The 26,310-nt window shown below is 35.6% G+C and overlaps 1 protein-coding gene across 1 annotated transcript in view; it reads right to left on the reverse strand.

The window, feature by feature from the left end:
• LOC107730856 (gamma-aminobutyric acid type B receptor subunit 1) overlaps window positions 1-24,437 on the reverse strand; it is a 60,952-nt gene extending 36,515 nt beyond the window's left edge. The window contains exons 1-10 of the mRNA XM_016541802.1: window positions 24,258-24,437; window positions 24,127-24,144; window positions 16,922-17,082; window positions 8,723-8,857; window positions 6,379-6,549; window positions 4,339-4,440; window positions 2,181-2,246; window positions 1,799-1,990; window positions 1,186-1,431; window positions 817-880 (exon numbers count right to left, since the gene is read on the reverse strand). Coding sequence (XP_016397288.1) covers window positions 817-880; window positions 1,186-1,431; window positions 1,799-1,990; window positions 2,181-2,246; window positions 4,339-4,440; window positions 6,379-6,549; window positions 8,723-8,857; window positions 16,922-17,082; window positions 24,127-24,144; window positions 24,258-24,420 — 1,318 coding nt within the window. The 5' untranslated portion in view covers window positions 24,421-24,437. The remainder of the gene's footprint in view (window positions 1-816; window positions 881-1,185; window positions 1,432-1,798; window positions 1,991-2,180; window positions 2,247-4,338; window positions 4,441-6,378; window positions 6,550-8,722; window positions 8,858-16,921; window positions 17,083-24,126; window positions 24,145-24,257) is intronic.
• Between the last annotated feature and the right edge of the window lie 1,873 nt (window positions 24,438-26,310).

Consider the following 26,310-nt stretch of genomic DNA (forward strand, 5'->3'; position numbering starts at 1 on the left):
GTGTCAACTAAAGGTCACATTAAGAAAACTTGCTTGCACTAAGCACTGCAATAAAAGCTTCAAAAGAGGGCCGACTCGACAAATCTGAAAATGTAGTCGATTTATAGCTGCATCAATGGGTCGAAGATAAAAAAAAAAGCCCAACTGCATTGATCAAAGTTAATCTGAAAGGCAACATATTGTAGAAAAACTTTGCTCTTTGGAAATCATTGATGTACTATGTAGACAAACTTTCACAACACAAAAATTAGTCTCTCTCACCAGTTCAGACCATTCATTGAAACTAAACAGGAAATATGAGACATTCAGATATCTTTAACACTAAAACATGACCACAGACACAGTGAAGTAATGAGGAGGAAATAGATGGGCTTTTCTTTAACTACAGGCAGTTTAGGCCCTGTGGACTTTTAGAAATGTTATTTCTAAAATAGTCACTTTTCACACTCTCACTAGTTTAATTTGTCTACTAATAATGTCCAACAGTGGACATCCATACATCATAGGATAATTTTTTTCCTTCACAGTGTAATTTACACAACAGCTCAAATTATGCATTCAATAGCACTCTTAGTTGGCCTTTTATTTAATGATTCATATTATTCTGATTATCCAAGTAAAGTTTTTAAAAAATATATATGTAAAATATATGTGAATAAGTATAAGAATATTAAATATAAGAATACTTTATTTATAACAGCAGAATTGTGTGGATGAAATGGCGTCATGTTTGTTACAATCATAATCTTTGGAAAATCTTTGGAAATACTGTTATTATCATTATCTTCTACATCGGTTTTTTGGTTTTGTTTGTACCTTGCAGTTGCTCAATGAGAGTCCAGGCCATACGTGAACCTTGAGCATCAAACACGACATGACCCTACGAGACACAAATGAATAAATATAAATAGTTGAAGATGTTACATCAATACAAAATCATCATTTATGAAATCCATTTGTGACTCATCATAAAAACAGAAATATAAAAGGCAAAAATCAAGGGAAAATAAAGGCTGAATCATCCTATAATGTGTTTGAACTCAAGATTCATTGTTATCAAAAATATTTGATAATCTGAGACTGATGATGTTTCTGCGATTTTAAGACTCTCTGACAAGTCTGGGAAACTATCTTCTGGAGTATTTTATCTCAATGTTATTTGACAGCTATTTTTCATCAACTCACAGACACTCCTTCAAACGAGCTGGTGTTGAGGGCTCGGTAAATCTCAGCAGTGATTTCCTTGTTGTTGTAGTTGAAGTCCTCTAATGTCCAGCCTTTGGCCCTCAGGGGGGCCACCGTTTTATTGAGGGCCAGTGCAAGAGCCCATACAGCATCATACGCCAGTGGAGCTTCCTGAAATCCACCCGTTTCTTCTGGGTTCTTCCCCCCGAGACGTGACATCAGCTGGGCCAGGAACTCTTGGGAGGTCTGTGGAGGGTTTTTGAAGGATTTATGATCCCATCGTGAAATTGTTATAGACAGTTTTTACGTAAGCATCATCTATTGTCAATATGAATTAGTCTTAAAGGGATAGTTCACCCAAAATCTATTGTCAATATGAATTAGTCTTAAAGGGATAGTTCACCCAAAAATGAAAATTACTAGGTGTATATGACTTTCTTCTTTCAGACAAATACAATCGGAGTTATATTAAAGAATGTCCTGGCTCTTCCAAGCTTTATAATGGCAGCGAATAGTGGTCAAGATTTTGAAGCAAAATAAAGTGCATAAATCCATCATAAAAAATACTCCACACGGCATTTTTGGGTGAACTATCCCTTTAAGATCCACTCACCAGGTTGGAGGCACCGCGGACGGTCTCCGGGTTTAGCATTACGATTTCAGTGGTGACGTGCCCTTCCACAGCTTCCGTCATGTTCTCCACTGTGCAATTGATGGCTGGATCTTTGATCTTAAACCAGTTGTCTGCGTACCAGCCGATGAGGAACCATACGTACTTCTTACCGTAGAGTTTCTCTTTGAAGACCTGCCAAAGATGAAACCATGTTTTGAAGGTTTGTGCTAAAGCAATAATCTTATTCAATATTTTAATCTCTGTTAAGCCTCAGTGAGTTAACGCAAGCCGAGTAGAAACATCGAACTGAATAGAGTTGAATTGATATAAATAAATTGCCAGCTCAGATGTACTTGTAAAAAGAATTGTAATTGTCACTTGCCTCACAAAACACCTTTCTGGCTTCAGTCTCGTAAAAGAGGCCGACTATGATTCTAGCATCTTGACGCTGGAGACGTATTAGAGAAAAGAAAACAAGACACAGAAACATCACACAATGTGACGTAGTAAAGTGTCACTAGGCCTGATTTACATCCAATGTTTTATGCACAATCCCAAAATTAGCATAAAAATATGTGGATGTGACCAGCATAAAAGATATTTGAGAATCTATTACCTTTTTTTTTTTCACCATTTTCCCTGGAAGTGACGATTTTGCTCTCTTGAAGACACAAGGCTTTATGCATGCATTGTTTGCACAATAATCTGATATTTTTGCATAGATTAAATTCGCAGCATGAATGGAAACACAGCTACTGACAACAAATGATTTATTATTTATAATGACTTTACCACGATTTGTTGATTTATTTTAAATTTATACTAATACAAATTACGAAACTCATAGTTCCAAATAAAATAAATTATATGCTTTCGATAAGAATATGTAAAATTATTAAATATAAATATTACTATATAACATTTATTATATTAAAATAATATTTATTATAATTATATAAATTATGATTTGATCAGCTGCAGTAAATGCTGCTCTGTGTATTGCCTACAACAGCCTACAGATTGCAAACAGCCTACAGATAATGAACTACATTACTTGCTAGGATCATTTTTTATTCTGATAATTATTTATTATAAATATGAACATTACTATATAAAAGCAATAAGCCACATGAGTATGTGGGTTACAGTGATTTAACCATTTGTAAGAACACTTCTTGTGACTTATTGCTTTAATTTACTCTGTTTGTGACATGCTTTAAAGGTGAAGTGTGTAATTTCTGCAACATTAGCGTAACCAAATGGAATTGCAAAAATAATGACCATTTTCAAAAAGCTTTCCTAAACACTTTCAAGGATTCCTCACAGTTGTCTCTGCATAATAAGATGGGAAAGGAAAATTTATTGTAGCATTGAAAATAAAAAATCATGCACATGACCTTTAAAAACATTTAAGATTTGATATATTGGCTGAATTATAGAAGACCATTTTCCCTGGAAGTGACGATTTTGCTCTCTTGAAGACACAAGGCTTTATGCATGCATTGTTTGCACAATAATCTGATATTTTTGCATAGATTAAATTCGCAGCATGAATGGAAACACAGCTACTGACAACAAATGATTTATTATTTATAATGACTTTACCACGATTTGTTGATTTATTTTAAATTTATACTAATACAAATTACGAAACTCATAGTTCCAAATAAAATAAATTATATGCTTTCGATAAGAATATGTAAAATTATTAAATATAAATATTACTATATAACATTTATTATATTAAAATAATATTTATTATAATTATATAAATTATGATTTGATCAGCTGCAGTAAATGCTGCTCTGTGTATTGCCTACAACAGCCTACAGATTGCAAACAGCCTACAGATAATGAACTACATTACTTGCTAGGATCATTTTTTATTCTGATAATTATTTATTATAAATATGAACATTACTATATAAAAGCAATAAGCCACATGAGTATGTGGGTTACAGTGATTTAACCATTTGTAAGAACACTTCTTGTGACTTATTGCTTTAATTTACTCTGTTTGTGACATGCTTTAAAGGTGAAGTGTGTAATTTCTGCAACATTAGCGTAACCAAATGGAATTGCAAAAATAATGACCATTTTCAAAAAGCTTTCCTAAACACTTTCAAGGATTCCTCACAGTTGTCTCTGCATAATAAGATGGGAAAGGAAAATTTATTGTAGCATTGAAAATAAAAAATCATGCACATGACCTTTAAAAACATTTAAGATTTGATATATTGGCTGAATTATAGAAGACTAGGCATATGCCAAAATATTGTAAGCCAACCATTTAAAAAGACAGTCTCATGAGATCTACATGCAATATAATTTTACAATAAAAAATGCTGTCTAACTATTCAATAACAACTGTCAGTAGCAACCAAGATAGTATCCAAACCGTCACTTGATCTGACAGAGGGGACCGATTCTTCTGAGTGTTGATTTATTTCACATAAGACTTTCATGCGCTCTGCCTGCTAGCTACCCAACACAGGCTGAAGAGAGGAAGTGAGCGGCTGGTGAATTTTTCATCAAAGCACCTTCAGGTTTTTGACAGCCACTGCGGGATCCGTGAGGAAGCTCTGTCTAACGCTTATCTCGATGCCGGCCTCCTTCACACGCTCCTCCAGATCATCCAAAGTCTGGAGAGAGAGAAAGAGAGAGCGGTGAGACAGCAGGAGTGACAGGACAGGAGTGATGTTTGTGGAGAGCGGAGGACAGACAGGAAGAGCGCACATGAAAAGATCAAGGAGCGAATGAAAGAGAAGAACAAAAGGAGGCCATGAGATGAATGGTCAAAGCGCAGACCAAAGTAAAAAAAAATGACAAAGTAAAGGAAATAGAAAAAAGAAAACAGTCCAGAAAGAAAGGTAGATGGAAAAAAGATGGTGATATGAGCCCCGTTCCAAAACCAAGTGACCATTTTAAGGCGATATAAGTGGACTCCAGAAACAAAATTATCATCCAAAAATAGTTATACTTTTTATAATATATAAATAATAATAAAAATGCTCATAATTCATTTAATATATAATAGTATCATAAAGTATAATTAAAAATAAAAAAAAGTTGTCAACTATAATATAAAGATCAGGGTTATTATTATCGTTAACTAAAACTGAATCTAACACCAAATGCATAAAAAAAAACATTTTCATTAAATTAATCTTATTTCAGTTTCCAAAGCAACATTTCTCAGTTACGCTAAAATAACACCGATAAAGATTGATATATATATAAACATAATATACTTTTTTTATTAAATAGTTAAAATAAAATATTACATAAAAACAAATGAATAGATATACTCATGACTCATTTAATATATAACCATCCATAAAATATAAAAATTCATTTCATTACATGACTGATATATTCACTCAGGAGTGCTATATATGATGCCTATGTAGAGCTCTACAAATCACTCATTTATGAAGTAGTTCCATAGAAGGCAGTCACCTATGCAGGCAATGAGGCAGCATATTTTTGAAAAGGTGCCAACGAGACACCCCGACATCAATGAATGGAGGAATACGGAGAAAGAAAGAGGATGTGAACAGGAGAGAAGGACTGGGATGAAAGTAAATGAGAAAAAGAGATTAGCTGGTGAAGAGATGGAGGGGGATCATTAGCCTAGCGGAATTACACTAGCTCAATATTGAATCGATGCATGAGAGATTTATGACTTGGTCAATATTCCTAGCAGCTAACATGAAGAAAAATGACTTAAAAAGTCTTTCATCACTTAAGAAGAGAATAATCAACCACGATCTTTGCCATTCACTCTGAGGCATTAACCTTAGAGTAAAGGGGCAGCTAAGCTCGCTAACACTTTTAAGACACACAGTAAACCACTGGAAAATTACTTCCTTTAAAGGGGTCGTATAATTTTTTTATTTTTACATTTAATTTCCCCCTGAGGTCTACTTATAGCGTTCATCAAAGTTTTTTTGCACAAGCACAGTCATAATTTAGTTTTTATGACCATTTTCCATTTCCATCCTATTAGTGACCTTTACAATTTTTATGCCGTTTTTTTTGTTGCTGTGTGTTTATGACTTCTTTGCATGTGAAATGCAAAGGCTTTGCAAAAGCCTGTACTGTATGTGCCGTAAAAACTATTTTAATGATAGGATATGCAGAGCTGTAGGTGCTACACACAGCCAAGAAGAACACATGGTTGGATGGATTTTACTACATTTTCCCCTCATTATTAGTTCTTCGGGTGGTCAATGAATATTTTGGTGTTTAGTAATAACACTGGCCTATCTATTCAACTTCCTTCTTCTGAGCACATCAAGTCACTAAACACCAAATTTAGTCGTTCTGTGTAAATTTATGTGGATTTTTGCAGTTTCTGAGTTTCTTAAAGTATCTATTTAAAGTCGTAAGATGCAATTCACACAGTGAATTGTATTTGTGGTTTCACTAGGAGGGCAGTATCAACCAAAATCGTATTTGGCACCATAACACACACAAAAAAAAATCTTGAAAACCTGGTAGCAATAGGAAAACCACACCATGACTACAGAATACTGAGTGAGATAATTAAGAGAGAAAGTTTTGGATGTAGGACTGACTGAGGTAAAAACTTCAGTGGTCTGTTGGATGGTGGCAATCTTTGTCCATCCCCACTTCTGGAAGAGCCGCACACGTGTGGGATTATGCAGAGTTGCTGACGGGTGCGTACGGAAGAAAGTGGGAAAACGCTGGCGGTTGGATAAAGCTGGAGAACTGGAGCCGTATGAAAACTACAGAGAGACAGAGAGAGAGGGAGACAGTAGTTAAAAAGGTGGACGGATAAAGAGAGCACACTGGAAAGATTTACTCAGCTATATGGTTGACCTTATTTGATACCCCTGAAAAGAACGAAACACAAAGCAAAAGCAGTGCAAAAATATGAGTCAGATTTCTGCACACACTGGAAGAAGGGTAAATGTCAACCCAGTGAAGCCAGAAACCTGAATAAATAAGCCAATCTGTTTCTACATCCAATGTTGACGTGTCAATACTTGCTAAACACTTTCTGCTTCAGAAATAAACCTTTGCATTTCAAGCAATGAACCAGGTTGCCTGATAAAAAAAACATTCCCATGTGAAAAAGAAATGTGCTTAATTGTATTAAATATTTTAAAAATTGTACTTCTAATGTAATACTTTATTTCTTAACACACTTCCGTACACTTTTAAAAAGTGCACTTTGTAAAACTTTAAACCATCATGTTTAATAATATTTTTTCATGCTTTAAAGAAGTGCACTTCATTTGATGTGTTGGCTAACATACTATAGAGGTATTTGATCATTTTAACTGTTGTGTGTTATGCTATATTACATTTAATATATTTTAAATGTACTAAATTGCAACTTTACACATTAAAGTAACACTTGTGTTATTTATATACATATATATATATATATATATATATATATATATATAAACTTTCAACCCAGTGAAGCCAGAAACCTGAATAAATAAGCCAATCTGTTTCTACATCCAATGTTGACGTGTCAGTACTTAGAAAGGCACAACGTAGAAATGCTAACTGCTTTCTGCTTCAGAAATAAACCTTTGTATTTCAAGCAATGAACCAGGTTGCCTGATAAAAAAAACATTCCCATGTGAAAAAGAAATGTGCTTAATTGTATTAAATATTTTAAAAATTGTACTTCTAATGTAATACTTTATTTCTTAACACACTTCCGTACACTTTTAAAAAGTGCACTTTGTAAAACTTTAAACCATCATGTTTAATAATATTTTTTCATGCTTTAAAGAAGTGCACTTCATTTGATGTGTTGACTAACACACTATAGAGGTATTTGATAATTTTAACTGTTGTGTGTTATGCTATATTACATTTAATATATTTTAAATGTACTAAATTGCAACTTTACACATTAAAGTAACACTTGTGTTATTTATATACATATATATATATATATATATATATATATATATATCAACTTTCAATAGAAATTACATAAATGCTGTATATTACATACTCTATAAAGATCAAAAATGCACTCTAAAGTTCAGAAAATTCCATTTAATAAAATTTTAACTAATATATTTTCGTTTAATTGCAATTAACTTGCATTAAAGTGACAGAAAACATTACATTTAGTTTGCACTTAAGTATATTCTTTTAAAGTATACTATTTCTGTAACAAGAACTCTTTTTAAAAGTATGCTAAAATGTAATTCTTTTTCACAAGGGTTGATTTGCCTACACTGTCACGTATAAACAGTTATTCACTTTTCATGAGCATCTCTGTCATAATCTACTAGAGTACAAACCCATCTGTCAAAAAAGTAACTGAAGTCTTATAGGTTTCCCTGGAGAGTTTCATAAACTCACTTTGTCCAACTTTTTGTAAATTACATGCAAACTTTTTTCACACAAGTAAACTCGTTTGATGAGAACAAAGTCAGTGTTGAGAACATTACTTTCCAAATTCCTGCTAACCTCGGCGGATACCAAAAGAGAATAATTGGAAAAATTAATTATTATGTCAAATTGCTATGGGTATCTTGTGTATTTTATTCCTTTTTCACTTTCACACTTTCTCATTCGGTTCTCGCACTTCCTTGAGAGCCTCTTTTGACATATTTAATTTGATTTGTCAGCTTCTTCAAGTGTCAACTACACAAAGTTTTTCTCAGAATTGCAGATTTATATCTTCTTACTTTGTATCTTCCGAATCAGGGGGGAAAAAAAGTCAAAATTGTGAGATAAAAAGTCGCAGTTCTTTATGTTTTAATTCCATGGCAGAAATAAGCTTCCATAGGAATGACAACAAACCAACTTCCCAATACGAAACTCTATAATGTTCTACAGTCAAATCCAGGTGAATGGAGAAACCAACGATCAACGATCCAGATATAATGAGTTCAGACAGAAATGTATACATAGCAGACACACCACTATAAGGTTCCACATGCGTGCTGCCTCGGCCACCAGCGTAGACACGGAGCTGCAGCCCGGCATCAACACGATCTTTATGGGCTCTGTGTACAGCAAGTCATACAGCAGTTTAGTGGCCTCTCCTGGATCACACTGAAGAAAAGAGAAAAAGAACATTAAGACTACCATTAGTCTACCACCTTTGAAAAAGTTAACTGAAGCTCGCAGGATGTAAACGCTTCACCTGAGCATGTCATAATCAATAAAGTATCAACGGAATCAGCACAGAAGCACAGTATCTCATGGCCCAGGAAAAAAAAATACTGCAATGAAGCTGTAACCAAAGACCTCTCGTGCTACAGTTCAATGTGACAAATACAACAGGATGTGATTCACAAATGAGGGGGTGACTGCTCGCACGCCACAGATGCAGTCACACTAAAATGGTGCCCTTGGTAACGATCAGCAGAAACACTTAATTAGGAGAGACATGCATGCTTTTATTTTTGTTAAAGTTAGAATTAAATGACACAGTGCTGGTCTCAAAAACGATGACAGTCAGAAAGCACCCACTTTGGATCTGTTTTAGTACCAGAATAGCTAATAATAATATTTTTGCCAGACATCACTCATCGAATCAGTCTAGTAAATCTCTCAAAGAGACACGTGTGGTTTCCTTGCTCCAGTCTCTCATGGCGTCTCCAGGGAGCTGAGGCATTTTCATTCAGCACACGGCTTTTGGAAAAGCAGCCATTGAAAGGAACTGAAGACGCTTGACGTGACGGAGGCATCTGTGCTGTTAAAAGTTCCCGGGTGTGAAGGTTATGCAGGTCTCTGGACCAGAATACTGAGCGCCGGCTAAAAAAAAAGAAAATGCTCCTTCTCTCACTGCTGTTGGACACAAGGACAATTTTGTTTTTGTTGGGTCCAACATAACGGTACACGGATGGGCTAAAACTTCAGACTTAAAGGTGGGGTAAGCGATTTTTCAAAAACGCTTTAGAAAACTGATTGGGGCTGACTAGCAAAACAAACTTGTAGCCAATCAGCAGTAAGGGGCGTGTCTACTCATGATGTGGAGGAGAGAGCGTTCAGTGCACAGGATGGACATTAGCGGGTCGAGCGACAGAAAGATAGAGATGGCGGATAAAAAAAACATAAGAGGAAAATGTCTGCGTGACAAAAGAAGGCTTAAGGCAAGAAGTAGGACCCGTGTAAATATCAGATTTCTTCTCGATAGGTGAGTAACATCGTGTCTGCGCCGCAACAGCTAAATTCGAGCGACAGAAAGATAGAGATGGCGGATAAAAAAAACATAAGAGGAAAACGTCTGCGGGACAAAAGAAGGCTTAAGGCAAGAAGTAGGACCCGTGTAAATATCGGATCAGCTTTCCAGTGCTGGAGAGAACTCAAGGAGTGGAAGGCCTGCGATCGGACACCGAGGTTGCTTTGTTTCTTCTCGATAGGCGAGTAACACCGTGTCGACAAAGCGACCGTTGAAAATCATTTGAAATTTGTGTCAATACGTCATGAATAGAACGCAGCAGCAGTTTTCTGTCAGGGATTTGTCATGTCGTGCCGTGCCGCATCCAGTGTAGACCATAGATATGTATATATATCTATGGTGTAGACAGCATCACTGATTATAATGAGTTCTATAGTATTTTGTCGCGCCGCGCCACTCGCGTCCGGTGTAGACACGGTGTAACATTGGTTTTGCTTTGTTTCACAGAAGTAATCGTTGCCTGGGTTGCGTACGTATGTGTGGGGCGGAGCTATTAAAATAGGGGCGAGACCCTTTTGGGGTAGGGGCGTGTTTGTTTTGGTGATTTCAAATGTCAACATTGGCTACCACAAATCGCTTACCCCACCTTTAAAGAACTGGGACTGTTTCAGTTAACAAGTTTTAGAATTTGAATTGATTTGGCTATGCCTCACAGGAAACTACTGTATCTATTCTCTATCTACTCTGTGAAAATAAAATGCACTTAACTGTATTGAATGTGCACTTGTAGTGAACTTCAACTCTTAAAAGTATAATTAACTGTACTTGCAGATAATATAATATTAATGAAATCAAAGGCCACTGACATGTACTTGAGAGTTTATTATTGCTATGTTTCTTAACTCACTGAAGTTTGCATTGATGGTAGCCATGTACTTCCATATTAATATATATTTCTTCATACTATGGAAGTCAATGTCTACAGTCAACTGTTTGGTTACCAACATTCTCCAAAATATCTTCTTTTGTGTCCAACAGAAGAAAGAAACACTTTGGAACAAGTGGCGGGTCAGCGAATGATGACAGAATCTTCATTTTTGGGTGAACTATCCCTTTGTAGTACATTTTAAAATGTTATGTTATAATAATCTTTGTTGTACTTTAAAGTAGTACACTTATTTTGATGTAAAGTACTGTATAACATGTAAAGTACTGTAATTTTAACCTTGGAGTGTTATCCGATATTATAGTTAATATATTTTAAATGTACTAAACTGCAACGTCATCACTACAAATGTGCAATTACAAATATATTTATATATGACATACAAGTTCCAATGGAAATTACATTTATATATATTTTAGTTTATTATAAATGCTTGTTAGTACATTCTGCAATAAACTTTAACCATATTTCAAATATAACAGAATTATGAAATTACATATAAAGTACTTAAGCGTACTTAAATGTACTTAAGTCCAACTTAAGTGGGTCAAAAGAAGTTACACTAATTGTATCTAATATGAATTAAAACTATACTTTTTTATTTAATTGCAATTACCCTGGAATTGAATGCCTGAAAACATTACATTCAGTTATATATTATTAAATATATTTCTTTGAAAGTATATTATTTGCATATTAAGTACTCCGCTAAAGTGTATCGAAATTTTTTATACAATCAAACAAGGCATTGTCAAGCCATTTCAAATTGACAAACTTTGCTATTCTAGATAAAAACTACAGTTGATAATTACATATAAAATTCCAATTCATTTTAATTCTACTTCCATAGATTTAAATTCGAATTGCAATTCTGCATCCTGTTTTTGTTTTTTTTCAGTTCAAATTTAATGTGGCCTGATCCCATTCCTTATTTCCCACAAATAATTTCCACTACTTATACTTATCTGATAAAGTCCTTTGACTTTTGAGTCATAGAAGGATATTTGGAGAATACAAGCACAGTGCGTCAAATAAAGACACTGTCACATACAGCTCAAGCTGCTAGCCAGATATGTAGCTTCGACATTGTTTACTATACAGATTCAAATGCTAAATGTCTCATCCCAATGAATCAAAACACGTCTTCCCATGACTCAGACCATGAATGAGTCTTTATCTGCTGTTCTACCTCACATTAACTTGCAAGTGTTGGTTTGTTATTTCTAAGCTGCGATTCTGCATCCCTGAACCCAGATGAGAATGAATAAAGCATGCAATGGGTATGAAAATCCTTCTCGTTACAATCTGGATACAACAGATGCCAATTAAAACAGGTAAAGCACAAGTGTCTCATCAGGGCATCGCTCTCTCTCTCTACCTTGGTCTCGCTCTATCACGGTTAATAATTGATCAAAGTTTGCAGGCTGAGCTTTGATATAACCATGGCAACCATCTGGAGAGGGATAGTGTATCTGTGCAAGGGGGTTCCTGTAAATATCTGCTCTAAAACACACACACACACAAGATGGACCACAACTTCTGGCATCAACGCCTATGACCGTATCTTAGAGATTTCCATTTTTGACCACTATCATAGCATGAACCAAAAGTCAGATGTGTTTTTATTCATTTTTATTATGAAATGTGCAATTTTGTATCATTCTAACATAGATGTACATGCTAATGCTGTATTATTTAGTTTACCATAAATGCTTGTCAGTATATTCAGCAATACACTTTAACCATATTTCAAATACAGTAGAATTATGAAATTACATATAAAATTGCACTTCAGTCCTATATAAGTGAGTCAAAAGACGATCAGCTAATTGAATTTAATATAAATTTTATTTTTTTTAAATTATATATTACAATATATATTTTAAATATATTTTAATATATAATAATAATAATTCTACTTCCTTAGATTCAAAAATCTAATTTCAATTCTGTATCCTGCTTCTTTTCTCGGTTCAAATTTAATGTGGTCTGATCCCATTCCTTCTTTGTTGCTAATAATTTCCATTATGTATCTGACTGATAAAATAAAACTTACAGGTATTTTGATTAGTGACAACAGTAATTATTACCGGTATATGTTAATGCTCTTCTCATATTTTAAACAAGCTAAATATTAAATTTGTTGTGTAATTCCATGCTGTTTGTATATACAGTAAATGATGCCTCAAATCATACGGCTTATCAAATAGAGCTTTGATATTAAAATTTTTGCCTGGCAGATGATAAAATGTGGGGGGTGGAAAATCCCATAGGCTTACACTAAAGAAAGAACCCGAGCCATATTTAGAATATCACAGAAACTTAGCGGTGGGTTATTTTGACCCTAGCAACCAGTCACAACACCCTAGCGACCACCAAATACCGCAGCATCATGTCAGCAAGATTTGCATGGACAAGCAGCCCTCGCATTTTCTTCATAAAAAGTAAAAATCTATTTAGTCTTGGTTTACTATAAAACAAATGTCCAAAGTGTCATTTTAAATTTGACATCATAAAGGAAGGAAAAAATGAAAATCCTTAGGAGGGGTTATAATAACACTCCAAGGCAGGGGCTATAATAACACTCATTTATGAAATAAATATTTATCAAATGTCAAATGAAATTGGAATTTTGAGGTAACTTACATGTTTCTATGCAAGCATTGCTCTGCGTGATAATTGGCTATTTGAGAAAGATTAAAAGAATGCCCCAAACTTGCCTGAGATTCTTTGAACAACAATTAAATGCAAAACCCACATCAAATTTGATTTTCTCCCTTTGTAATTACATTTCTGACACCCGAAAGCAATTTTGATAAGAATCTCATCCAGGTATGAAGTGCTCCCCAATCAAGAGGAAAAGCTCAAAATATCTGTCGGCTTAAATGTCAACGAGTCTGCGCACTTCACACCTGCTCTTCCATCTCCACGGCATACTAACACATGACATTTATACAATGTCACACTTGGCCCTTCTGATATTGCATTCTTCTACTTGTGCACCTGCAATAAGCCTTAGATTTTTATTAAGATTAATGCTAAATTAAAAGAGACTTGAGACATGGGTGGAATGGCGACATTTCTAGAGAGCAGGTAATGACAACTGGAATTGTACATAGCATTTTCATTAAATCATGAATTAAGGTGAATTAAATCAAGATTATTGCACTTCTGTTAATATTACTCGCTTTTGTATGATAAATTGCTTGTGCTTCTTGTCATTTGAAAGTCACTTTGGATGGAAGTATCAGGTAAATGATTAAACGTACCCTGATAACCAAACTTGGCTATTATTTTGAAGTATGTAAAAAGGAAAAGAACAATTAAACCCTTTCGTCCTATTTTTTATTTTTATTTTTTACATAATACATACTACAATAATTACGTACGTCATTTAAAAATTAAAGTTTCATAAAATTTCAGTTTAATTTTTGTATTTATTGTATTTTTCCATCTTTCAAATTTTACCCCATATTTGACCCCAAAATATTTTATATTTACAAAGGCCCTTTATATGTAATTTTCTCGTTTCCACACAAATTGTGTAACTCGATCAATATCATTTTTTTAGCATAACGCATTTTGGGATCACATCTCATTAGGAGATTAAAAGATATATAGAATAAGGAATTTATCTAATTATGGCATGAAATACACTAAAATATTTCAGCAAGTATATTCAGTAACTTACTTTGTACGCTCTTTGCATAATTAAGTATTCATGTGCTAATATGATCTCTAATCCAAGTGCATTGGCAAATTGTCATGCAAGACTAAAAAAAAAACACAAATTGATTTTTTTGTAAAGAAAATACTTTTAATACAATAATCATGTGTAATTAAAAAAAATAATTTAATTTTAGATAGAGCCCATTTTTAAAAGGGCTCTATCTTTCAAATTTGAACCCATATTTCAATAAACAGTTATGGACTTTCAAATTTGACCCAACAATAAAGGCCCTTTAGATGTAGTTTTCTCTTTTCCACACAAATTGTATAACTCAAATATTTATTTTTTTAACAACACATTTTGGGATCAGAAGAAATATCCCTAATACACCCATTGTATCCTAAATATTAGTACCAAAGATTTATAAATGCTTTTCAATGTGGGTCAAATTCAACTCAAGAATCACAGGTGCAGATGCAGTTTCTTAAGCCAACAGGAGGTTTAACGAACTAACTGGGTCTACAATGATTATCTTCACACATTACAGATTATTGTTACCATTCAACAACACTCAATAGTGAGTGGTCAGACAGGTGCTGCAGATACACAGGAGTCTGCAGAAGGACCTCCTTATCCTTACAAGATCTACAGGGATGCAAGTTTGTTTGAACTGTGGTTTCACTGGTGGCTGTTGCCATGCCAACCCTCCTCTCCCTGATTCTTCCTCTATATTGAGTGCGATTGCAATGCAGAGTGCGGTTCACCAATCAGAACCATGATACAACTAATCTCTGTCCACTTAAAGCACTCTTTAACTGTTTCCTCACCTACAGGAGCTCAGCATAGTCACACCACACTGGGAAACTAAACGGCCCCGCTTTGAACTTCTGAAAGTGCGTATTCATTGGCAGTAAGAGAGATCTCACATATTTACTATCATACGTTTTAGATATCAAACCAGCACTGACATATTTGAGGATATAAATGGTTTAATGGTTTGACAGCACTGTTATTTGTGGCTGCTGACAGAACTGAAACTCAGGACAATCACCTTTCCACAAAAGGCAGAAAAATTCTCTCTCCACTTATGCATATTACACAAAAAAAAAATCCTTTTTAAAAATAAATAAACAAAATACACTGAGGAATCCACTTTGGAGGTGGTCTTGGAAAACTCGGCAATGCTAAAGGAAAGCATAAGCATTTATGGTGCATGAGTATTTTTGGTAAGCCAAATTACTTTATGCAGCTGAAGCCTCACAGGCTGTTGATAACAGCCAAGTGCAGTGAGTTGTGAAATATTAATGTACCAACAACTGCAATGTCAACTTGACACCAACTCCTGAATCTCAAGATACAATCACTGCCACAACAGTGAAGCACCTGCAAAACGCTGATAATTTCTACCATCTTAAATTAACATCTGGTTGTTTCAGTCCTTGAACGTGAAATACTTGAATAAATTAACAGAAGGTAAAGAGGGCAATGACATTTCTTCTTTCTTAGCAAAAGCCCCTAAAAAGTATAACATTCATTCCTACATGGTTGAAAAACACTATTGCTGATGACGTAATGCAATTAAACTAGTTAAGATGACAGTGGGATTAGGAGACTAAACGCATACAGAATAAGGAATTTATCTGCAGTAACAATGCCATGAGATACATTAGAACATTTCATCAAGTATTCAGTAACTTACTTCGTATGCTATTGCATAATTAAGTTTGCATATGTGCTAATATCATGCAAAATTAAAAACACTACAAAAGCATGTGCTGGCAGGGTTATTAACTACAACTGAAAATAAAACCATAAAAATATCTTTGAAATATCTTGAAATAAACGCTAACTTAAATTTAATTTTTTTTTTTTAACTAGTCGCCAAGGAAACATTTCTCATTTTAATTTAGTTTAACTTGAAGTACCAAAATAATTCAAAATAAAACGTAACTAAAAATTAAAACTATATAGACATAAAAAACAAAAACAACTACATATGACAAAACACAACAAAATTACTAAAACTTTAACTACACTTAAAATGAAAACAGTAAATGTAAAAAATAAAAACTGTTTCAAAATAATAAAAACTATAATAATACCTAAATTATACTAAAATAACACTGGTGCTGGGCCAGTTTGTTTTTGCTTTAATTTTGGATTCATTTTGCACATTTGTGGGAGCTGTTCTGATCATTTCACACTGAGAAACTTAATCACTGATGCAGATGAAGTATTATGTCAACTGCAATTTTGAACGCAATTATATGATTAAATGCTGAGCAAAACAACAAGTACTTAATATTTATATTATTTAAATATATATAAACCTTAATGTATTATGGACACTGTAAATGTAAAATGTTAAGTGCCTACCATACTGTCGTAATGAATGAGCTCCAGCTCGTAGTCTGGCAGAATGTCGGTCCGGTTGTTCACGAGATCTAAAGCCATCTGGGCTGCGGGGAGACACGCTTGACCACCGGGCCATCCTCCACTCATGGGAAACAGAGCTCCGATGTACAGTTTCTTCTTGCCTGCAACCGCACACGGCCAGGAGAGAAAGATAAGCAGTGCGTAAAAGAGAGCTAAGCTTCGCCAAACTCTCCCCAAGGTCCTGACCCTCTCCGTGGATGCCATCAATATCCAATTTAATATTTATACGCTTTTATCTTAAATTATGCGGTTGTGTCCGAAGCTGAAAGTGTCCGCACGTGCGAGGAGTCCAGTTTAAAGTAACAGAACCGTGCACGGAACGCGTAAAAACAGCAGTGCTGAACACTTTAAGCGCAATATGAAATTACAGACAGATGCTCGTTGGGACTTATATGTTACAATACAGCAGTTACAATTTCATATCTGATGTCAGTCAGCCATGGCTACGAGCTCTTCGCGTCGTAACACAGTTATTGCGTTAAGACATCTGATCTTGCGCGCTTTCTTGTAACTTATTTAGTCCTGAGAGCGTTTAGAATAGGTCCGAATCTTCTGTTTAAACTTTTACAATTTGCAGAGCCTTCAGAATCTTTTAGAGTCTTCAGAACCTTTTGGAATCTGATAGAATCTTTTGTTATGAATCTTTTAGAATCTTATGAATCTTCTGAAATACTTTTTAGAATCTTTACAATCTTTGAAATACACAGAATCTTTAACACTCATCGAAATCTTCAGAATATTTTATAATATTTAGAATCTTCAGAATGTTTTAGAATCTCAGAATCTTTAGAATCTTCTGTTTATTTAGTGTCTTTAAGATTCTTTGGAATCTTTTAGATTCTTCTCCGCAGTTTGACTCCGACACCAAATCACTAATGTCCTGTCACAGAGAGCGCTTCAACAGAACCCAACTGTCCAAACATGTAAAAGCACAAATCTACAGAAATCACGCTTTGAATGATGGGTAAAAACAAATGCGCCATCGGCAATTATTGTCTCTTTCCCTTTCACAGTCACAGACGGTGTGTTTGTAGTGCAGCTATGCTCGTGGTTCACGACAGGAGAGAAAAACAGGTGATGTTGCGCGACATTGTCGGTCAGAACGCGCTTCGCTGATCCTCTGGTGTTGCTTTATTTACCGCGCCGCTCACGAAACGTGATTAAGTTTTAAACTGTCGAGCATATTATTCCCGCATCTGATCAGAATACTGGAAAATAACAATTGTGCTGCGGCATAATCCTTTAATCCGCCGGGAGGAGAGGGGGAGAGATTGACCACCAAACGCCGTACACTGAGATCCGTACACAGGGCAGACAGCAGAGAACTGATCCGCTGACAGACGAACAGTAGTACTGTTGTATAGCTGGATGGGGGCGGGGTTAAAGTAAACTCTCTTCTGAATCAAAATCATTTTCACTGAATCAGAATCATTTTCAGAAGTCACACAGTTGATTAATGCATGATAGAGCTAAACTCAGATAGAAAAATAAACGTAATAAGGACTATCTATCTATCTATAAGGTGATAAATAGAGGTGATAAAGGTGATTAATCTCTCTCTAAAGGTAATTCAATCTCTCTCGCTATCTCTCTCTCTCTCTCTCTCTCTATATATATATATATATTTCTGTCAGTCTGTCCATCCATCAATCAATAGCTGAGGCTATTGGCTATTAGGCTTTAGAATTCTATTGAAAACATAGAAAACAAACACATACAAAAAAAATCTAAACCCTCTGACAATCAAGTCTCTACAAGCCTTATACAGTGGAAATAGAAAAGAATCACCGCCCTTTAAAATAATCACATTTTGTTGCTTTGCTGCCTGAAATGAAGACAAACAGTTTTTGTTTTATCCAGCTATTTACTCAGTGCAACTTATAACATCCAAGTGAAAGATATAACACCAATATGTCAGAATAAATAAATAAAAAAACAGAACCAGAGTTGCAAAAAGGATCACCCCCTTGTGTTGGGATTTGTCTCTACTAACTTCACACATCTAGACTTTGCAATGTTTGCCCACTCTTCTTTGCAGAACTGCTTAAGTTTAGTTAAATTTGATAGTGACCGTATGTAGACTGCAGTCTTCAAGTCATTCCAAAGATTTTCAGTGGGGTTTAAGTCTGAGCTCTGACTAGGCCATGCAAGGACATTCAGCTACAGCGTACAGCACGTGTCGGTAACGAAACGCCCATTGTCATGACGGAATGACAGACCTGGAGACTTGTCAATACATAGAAAAGATGGTATCGATTGTACCTTACCAATTCGAGCCGGAGTCTGATGATGAAACGGTTGAACTGGCTGATCGACAAGAGACTGATTCGCAAGCACGACTGGTACTCTCACAGCGTAGGATACAGCGTCTTCTCGACATGATGTTAACCACACAGAAATGTTACTGTTAGTGGGCAGGCAAGTTGGCGACGTAGAACGTGGGCAGACATCATGCAAATGTGTTACTTCGTGACGTAGAGCCGTAACAGAATAAAGGCCCCTTCACACCAAGCACGATAACTATAAAGATAACGATAAAGATATAGTTCTAAAAATCGTTCTCAATATTAAAGAATAGCAGAGTCCACACCACAACTATAACGATAAAGGCACAGAGAAACGATATCCTTGGAATCACTTCCAGAAAGATTTTTTCCAGCTGATGAACGATACAAACATTGACAGCCAATCAGAATCCATCCTGCTATAACGAGCTCGAGAATTTAAAGCGGCAGATGTATGTGTGCTTGGGATAAACAGACGATATAGTTTGCTGGTGTGGATGCTAATATCGTTATCTTTATAGCTATTGTTCTTGGTGTGAACTGGGCTTAAGATTCGAATTCCTGACGACTCGTTTAGGCGATTGCAAGCCGACTCTTTTTTTTTTTGATAGACAATAACTTTATTTATTGTGCACTGTCGGCTTCACAACTTTGCAGATAGTTTATGTTCACATACAACTACATGACACACTGCATGAAAGGTAATATTCGAAAAGGCATAATAGGGGCACTTTAAAGTCCGCGTGAAACAGAAGCTGCTGCAGACAATAGGCTTGTTTGAGATGCATCGATCGGCTCATGACATCAAAGTACTGCGAGAGCGCTTCAAAAAAAGTTTAAAGAGTCGCCTGGGTTAAGGCTAGATGGCATACAGCAAAAACTACTGGGCATGCGCACATCAATATATCCAAATTTTTCTCACACTGTACAACAATAATTACTATTTTTACATTATTGTAAGGGGTAGGTTTAGGGTTGGGGTAGGTGTAGACGTTAATAAAACAATCTAATAGGTAGAAAATTCAATTTATTGTTAGCTTCCGGTTTTTGCTGTATCCCTTCTAGCCACAACCAGTCGTCTGCTCTATTATGGCTCTCGCAGTACTTTGATGTCGTACCGTTCGTTCTGCGCACAGCTCTGACTGAATTTCAATGACGTCAAGGCTGTAATGTAATTGGTTATTAAGGGACATGTGATCCAAATTAGCCGTTATGCTTTCTCCAATAGTAAGTAATACAGACCCTCTCATCTCCCTATAGTAAGATAATCTCTGTTTTAGTATCGTGAGGTATTTCCAACTGAAACGGAATATTGAAGAGAGGGCGGGGTTTTATTTTTGCGCTCCTGCTCTCAACTCTCCCTCGCAGCAAACTAACGGTTGGAGAGGCGTGGTTAAGCATATTCTGCCCAAGCCGTCAAACTGATGTCATCAGAGCAGGAATGCCATTCCAGATGAAGAAAATGTTCAAATTTTGATTAAAGATTACCAATACAAACTATTTTTTTCAGTGGATTAACTTGCACGGGTACATCGTTCACCTCAAGACTACCAATGGGCACTAACAAAATTAATTTTGTAAATTTAAATTTCATGCGGACGTTAAGGTCTGTAATCCCCTCCCTTACATAAGCCTACTCTACTCTGATTGGTCAGCTGGCCAAGTCTGTTGTGATTGTGGGGGGGGGGGGGGTGGGGGGTGGAATCAACCTTCCAAACATACTCTCGTTGAAGTTGATTACTTGAGCTACCGTGAACCTCAGGACCTGAGATGCTCCAGTGACATTTGGAGCTCCCTTTGAATCAGCTCTCTCCATATGCCAGTCATTAATTATTCATCCCTGATCTTTAGTTGTTATTTAATAAAAGAAAGGCCGGTGGAGCCTCCTGTGAGGATATATAATTACCCATTAGTTTATGTGATATGTAAATATGTTTACAAAACAGAATGTGATTTTATGTACAAGGTCAGTTCTTGTTCATAAAGCAACAACATCCTATAGAGGGGTTTATAAAGGGCTGGCAAATAAAAGGTCACCTTTATGCTGAATTATCATTTAACAACCACAGTAAAAGCGATGTAATCGCCACCCCGTACACACAGGCTCGAATTTACGCAGACACACACCTAAACACACACTGTGCGAAGATACACACATAACCTCATATACATTCATATACACACAGAGCAGAAATACACACAGAGCTAAACACTGGCCGAGTGTTAATCTTCAGCCTGCTGAGAGTGCACTAAGTAGGCGGCGATCTCTCGCTGCGAGTTAACAGAGGGAGTCGAGAGAGAGAGGGCATTCGTGAGGCTTGATAGTCTAAATCAGCAGAGCTGAAAGAAACGAGGGGAAATGAAAGAAAGCACAGAGGGATTGAGAGGAATGGAAGGCAATAAGAGGGAGGGACGGATGAATGAGAGGGTGCTACAGTTGTGCTTGCAGAAGCGCTTGTGTTAATGCTGAGAGACTCTGGCAGCCTGAAAAATTATAATGAGATTGTATAGTGGGGAAGTTGACATGAATTTGATGTCCTTTATTCTATACTGTATCTAAAATCATTTTAAACAGCATTTTGCTCATTCTTTATTATCATTATGCATGAAGCTTACATGACATCATATAAATGGAATGTTTGTCATATATACATGGAATATTTGTACTTTTCAAAACCCTGTGACATCAAAATTAGAGTTTTGTAGCTTTTAGACCAAATGTGTTAGCCTTGAAGTCATCTACTGTATATGTTAGTGTACTAAACATTATATATACATATAAAAATTTACAAAAGTTTTCACTTCTGGGAAAAGAGAAAAAAATTATTGATGACTCATCCTGCACTACCAAGATTTCTGACCAATCAAATGGTTTCAAGAATGAGAATGGCCCTCAATGAGATCTTAAAACATATTTGCCACACTTTATGACCAATTCAAAAGAAACCTGATGAAGGTATAAATTTGGTGAGAAAAACGGTGAAAACTCACAGGATCACTGTCATGCAGATTCATATACATTTTACAGTTTTTCTCACTCAGTCACCTTGGTACTTTCTCAGAACATAATTGAAATTCTCAAAACTACTTGTTCAACCTCTACCTCATCTAGGCACATCATAATAGCAGTTTCTCATTCTTTTGAACAAATTGTGAATGCTTTTGTACATTCATGCAATTGAGTATGTACAATTGTCTGCTCTTTCCCATATCAGTTGCTTATATCATGTTGATCAAACTATATTATACTGGTTCTCTGTTAAATAGTCTTGTTCTCAATTATGATCTCACAATTGCTGAGGCAGGTTGAAAGATGCAGCCGAATATTGGGAGAACAACCGTGTCCTTAATCATTCAAATTTTGTAGACAGTAGAGGTATGTAATGTAATCAAACAATGTGCAATGTACTGTAATACTGTATACTTACTGTAATGCTTCATATTAGTCCACTTGCATTTCACATTATACTGTAAATATACTTTATACAAATACACACACACACATAAGTACACATATATACAGTCTATATTTGTATAAAAGAACTTGTTCACTTGTCAGGACATGGTCATTGGCATAAATACTTTCTTTGGAGAGATGAACTAAGGATTTTGAGCAAGTTACAGGCTTTTGCAAGTAATCCATTGTGTGGTGCTGTTTGTACAAATTATTTCGAGAAATGCTCATACTGGTTTGCAAATTTAAGGAATGATTCAAGAAGCAATTGAGAAAAACTGTAACTGAAAATCTAGTTGTTGATCAAATAAATAAATAGGATCATAAAGTGTGTCCACCGCGTAACACAAGAGTTCGCAAATAAATTATTTAAAGCAGCACTATGTAACTTTTGGCGCTCTAGCGGTTAATAAACAGAACTGCACACATCCCGCGGAAGAACATTCCAACCGGAGCTACTTCTCTAAGTTTAATAGTCTGAGGAACAGAAATGGTCTGGATGGTAAAACTAAATGAATTTATGAACATGATAATGTATAATATATATATCTATATACACACACACTTCCATATACATTTTAACTGAGGGAGAGACACAGCACTAAAATAATATAAATAATTTGATTAATTGAGGGAGCAGTTTTCGAACGACTGATGGTAAAATACAGCCCCCTTGTGGTTGAACTAAGCATTACAATTTAGATTTTCAACCGACCGAACTGTGGTCTACAATTTGAATATATAAATATATATATTAAAAAATAGCTTATTAACATTTTTACATTCTCATTTGTGACCCTGGAACACAAAACCAGTCTTAAGTCGCTGGGGTATATTTGTAGCAATAGCCAAAAAAACATTGTATGGGTCAAAATTATCGATTTTTCTTTTATGCCAAAAATCATTAGGATATTAAGTAAAGATCATGTTCCATGAAGATATTTAGCAAATTTCCTACCGTAAATATATAAAAACTTCAGTTTTGATTAGTAATATGCATTGCTAAGAACTTCATTTGGACAACTTTAAAGGTGATTTAGATTTTTCGCACCCTCAGATTCCAGATTTTCAAATAGTTGTATCTCGGCCAAATATTGTTCTATCCTAACAAACCATACATCAATGGAAAGCTTATTTATTCATCTTTCAGATGTATAAATCTCAATTTCAAAAAAATTGACCCTTATGACTGGTTTTGTGGTCCAGGGTCACATGTTACACTCTGCTATTTGTTTTTAGTGAACTGTCAAGTGATAAACAGATATGAGCTGTAAAATAACAGCATTTAGGGAAATTCTTTGTAAATGTGATCTCTGAAATGAGATGTGACCTAGGACACAGTCTTGGGAAATGTGACCTCTGACATAAGAAATGAAATAACCATATTAGATAATTTTACGTCTTACCTGTATAATTACTGTCATCTGATGATGCACAAAAAAAAAACAAGAGTCACATAGGGTTAAAAATGATTCATATTAGGGAAACAAATACATTGTGTTTGTGTGATCGACCGTTAAATCATAAACATACTCACAGACACAGAGTGGTTTAGGAGAGTCCCATTTGCCCAGCTTGGTACAGTGTGAGATACTGAAACCCTCCAATAGGAAGCCAGCATGACAGCTGTAGTGAAGAACTGTGCCCTCTACTGGTTGTCCAGGGGGCTGCAGCGCCACCCTCCCGTTCTCCAGAGACATCCAGGAACGCGAGCAAACCAATACTGAGAATTTTAGCAACACGTTTAGCACATCTCACATCCTTTTAGCACATTTATAAAAACTTGAAATTACATGAGACGTGACCTAGGACACAGTCTTGGGAAATGTGACCTCTGACATAAGAAATGAAATAACCATATTAGATTATTTTACGTCTTACCTGTATAATTACTGTCATCTGATGATGCACAAAAAAAAAACAAGAGTCACATAGGGTTAAAAATGATTCATATTAGGGAAACAAATACATTATGATCACATTTTATGTCAAATAGTTCTCACATATTATATATATAAACATTTTCACATCTTGCAAGGGGCATGTAAACTTGCGAACTGAACTGTATAAGACATTGAATTGCTTTGATTCATTAAGATTGTGTAGGCTATATATTGCTTTCACAATGAAAAGGGAGAACTGACATGGCAATCCATTTTTTTCTTTCTATAGTTCCGGCTGAACATGATCCCATGAGGACTGAGGGCAGATAGCTCTTTGAAATCCATGAAACTCAGTTTACAGAATCTAAACAGAACACCCTTTAATCTCACAAAGCAACAGAGGTGGGCCACTTTAGACATTCTGTGGTGTTAAATTCAACATGCACGGAGCAGAAACCATCCACACACACACACACATTACCTCCGGTCGTTGAATTATGTATGGACGAGATGAGAGTAGGAAGCAAGTAGAAAATTATAAGAAATAATAGCTGCTCCATTACTGTATCTGAACAAGAATGAGAGAGAGAAAGAGAGATAATGAATAATATGTTTGATTCCAGCAGGTCACAATCCACGCTCATTTCAAAGCAATTAAGCTGCTCGTGGCATGATGTGATCTTGTTGACATTTAGATATGTTAAACATAATAATAACCTGCTGTCTGATTTAATTACACCACACACGGTTGTCGTGGAGTTTGATTCGTACAACATGGAGGCAGTTTGCCGTCCCTGCACTGTAAAGGTTTTATGAGCTTTCCCTCAACCACTCTTCGAGTGGAAAAGCACATCCAGGGTGGGTCAAACAAGAGCATGCAAAACAAACATAAGCACACGGGTCTAACAAACACTCACACACACACACACACACACTCACACACAGCATCTTACAAAAACATTTCAGGAGGATAAAGCATTGAACAGAGCACACTTTCATCAGTATTGACTTCTGTTTTGAATACACTTGAACCTAGAGGTCAGTGTTACTTGATACATAGACAGATACAGACAGATATAGATGATAGATAAAGTAAAAGAAAGAGGAAGTGACAGATAGAGAGAGAGGTAGGGCTGTAGGGACCGGGATTTTCTCCAGGCTCACAGTAGAGAGCGACAGGAGATGATTCGGGGAGGTGAGGATCAGAGGGATCAGTTAAACTTTAAACATGTCTCTACAGCACTCCACCTCATTAATTCAGAACGGCACAGCAGACGAGCACAACACTTCACAGATTACAGTCATCCAAACCTGCATGATGCACTAACAATGATTGGTTTGCATTGCACTGTTGCACAAATAGATTTTCAGCTTTTTTGATTATCCTAATTGTCCCAGTTGTTATATATTAGATATTAAATGCAGTAAAAACTGCATTAAGACTTTATACAACTGTGACAGCTGCATCAATGAGATGGTTTCTAGGGAGTGGATGTGGATGGAGGTTGCAGTACCTTTTTTCTTATTTTTAAACAGTTGCTTTAGTTTGTATTAAGAATGTTCATTTACTCTTCTTCTTCTTCAAAAAAGAAGTTATATATATATATATATATATATATACAGTGGGGAAAATAATTATTTGATCCCCTGCTGATTTTGTAAGTTTGACCACTTACAAAAAAATTAAGGGTCTATAATTTTTATGGT

The sequence above is a fragment of the Sinocyclocheilus rhinocerous genome, unplaced genomic scaffold (assembly GCF_001515625.1).
Source record: "Sinocyclocheilus rhinocerous isolate Xijiao unplaced genomic scaffold, SAMN03320098_v1.1 scaffold938, whole genome shotgun sequence".
NCBI lineage: Eukaryota > Metazoa > Chordata > Actinopteri > Cypriniformes > Cyprinidae > Sinocyclocheilus > Sinocyclocheilus rhinocerous.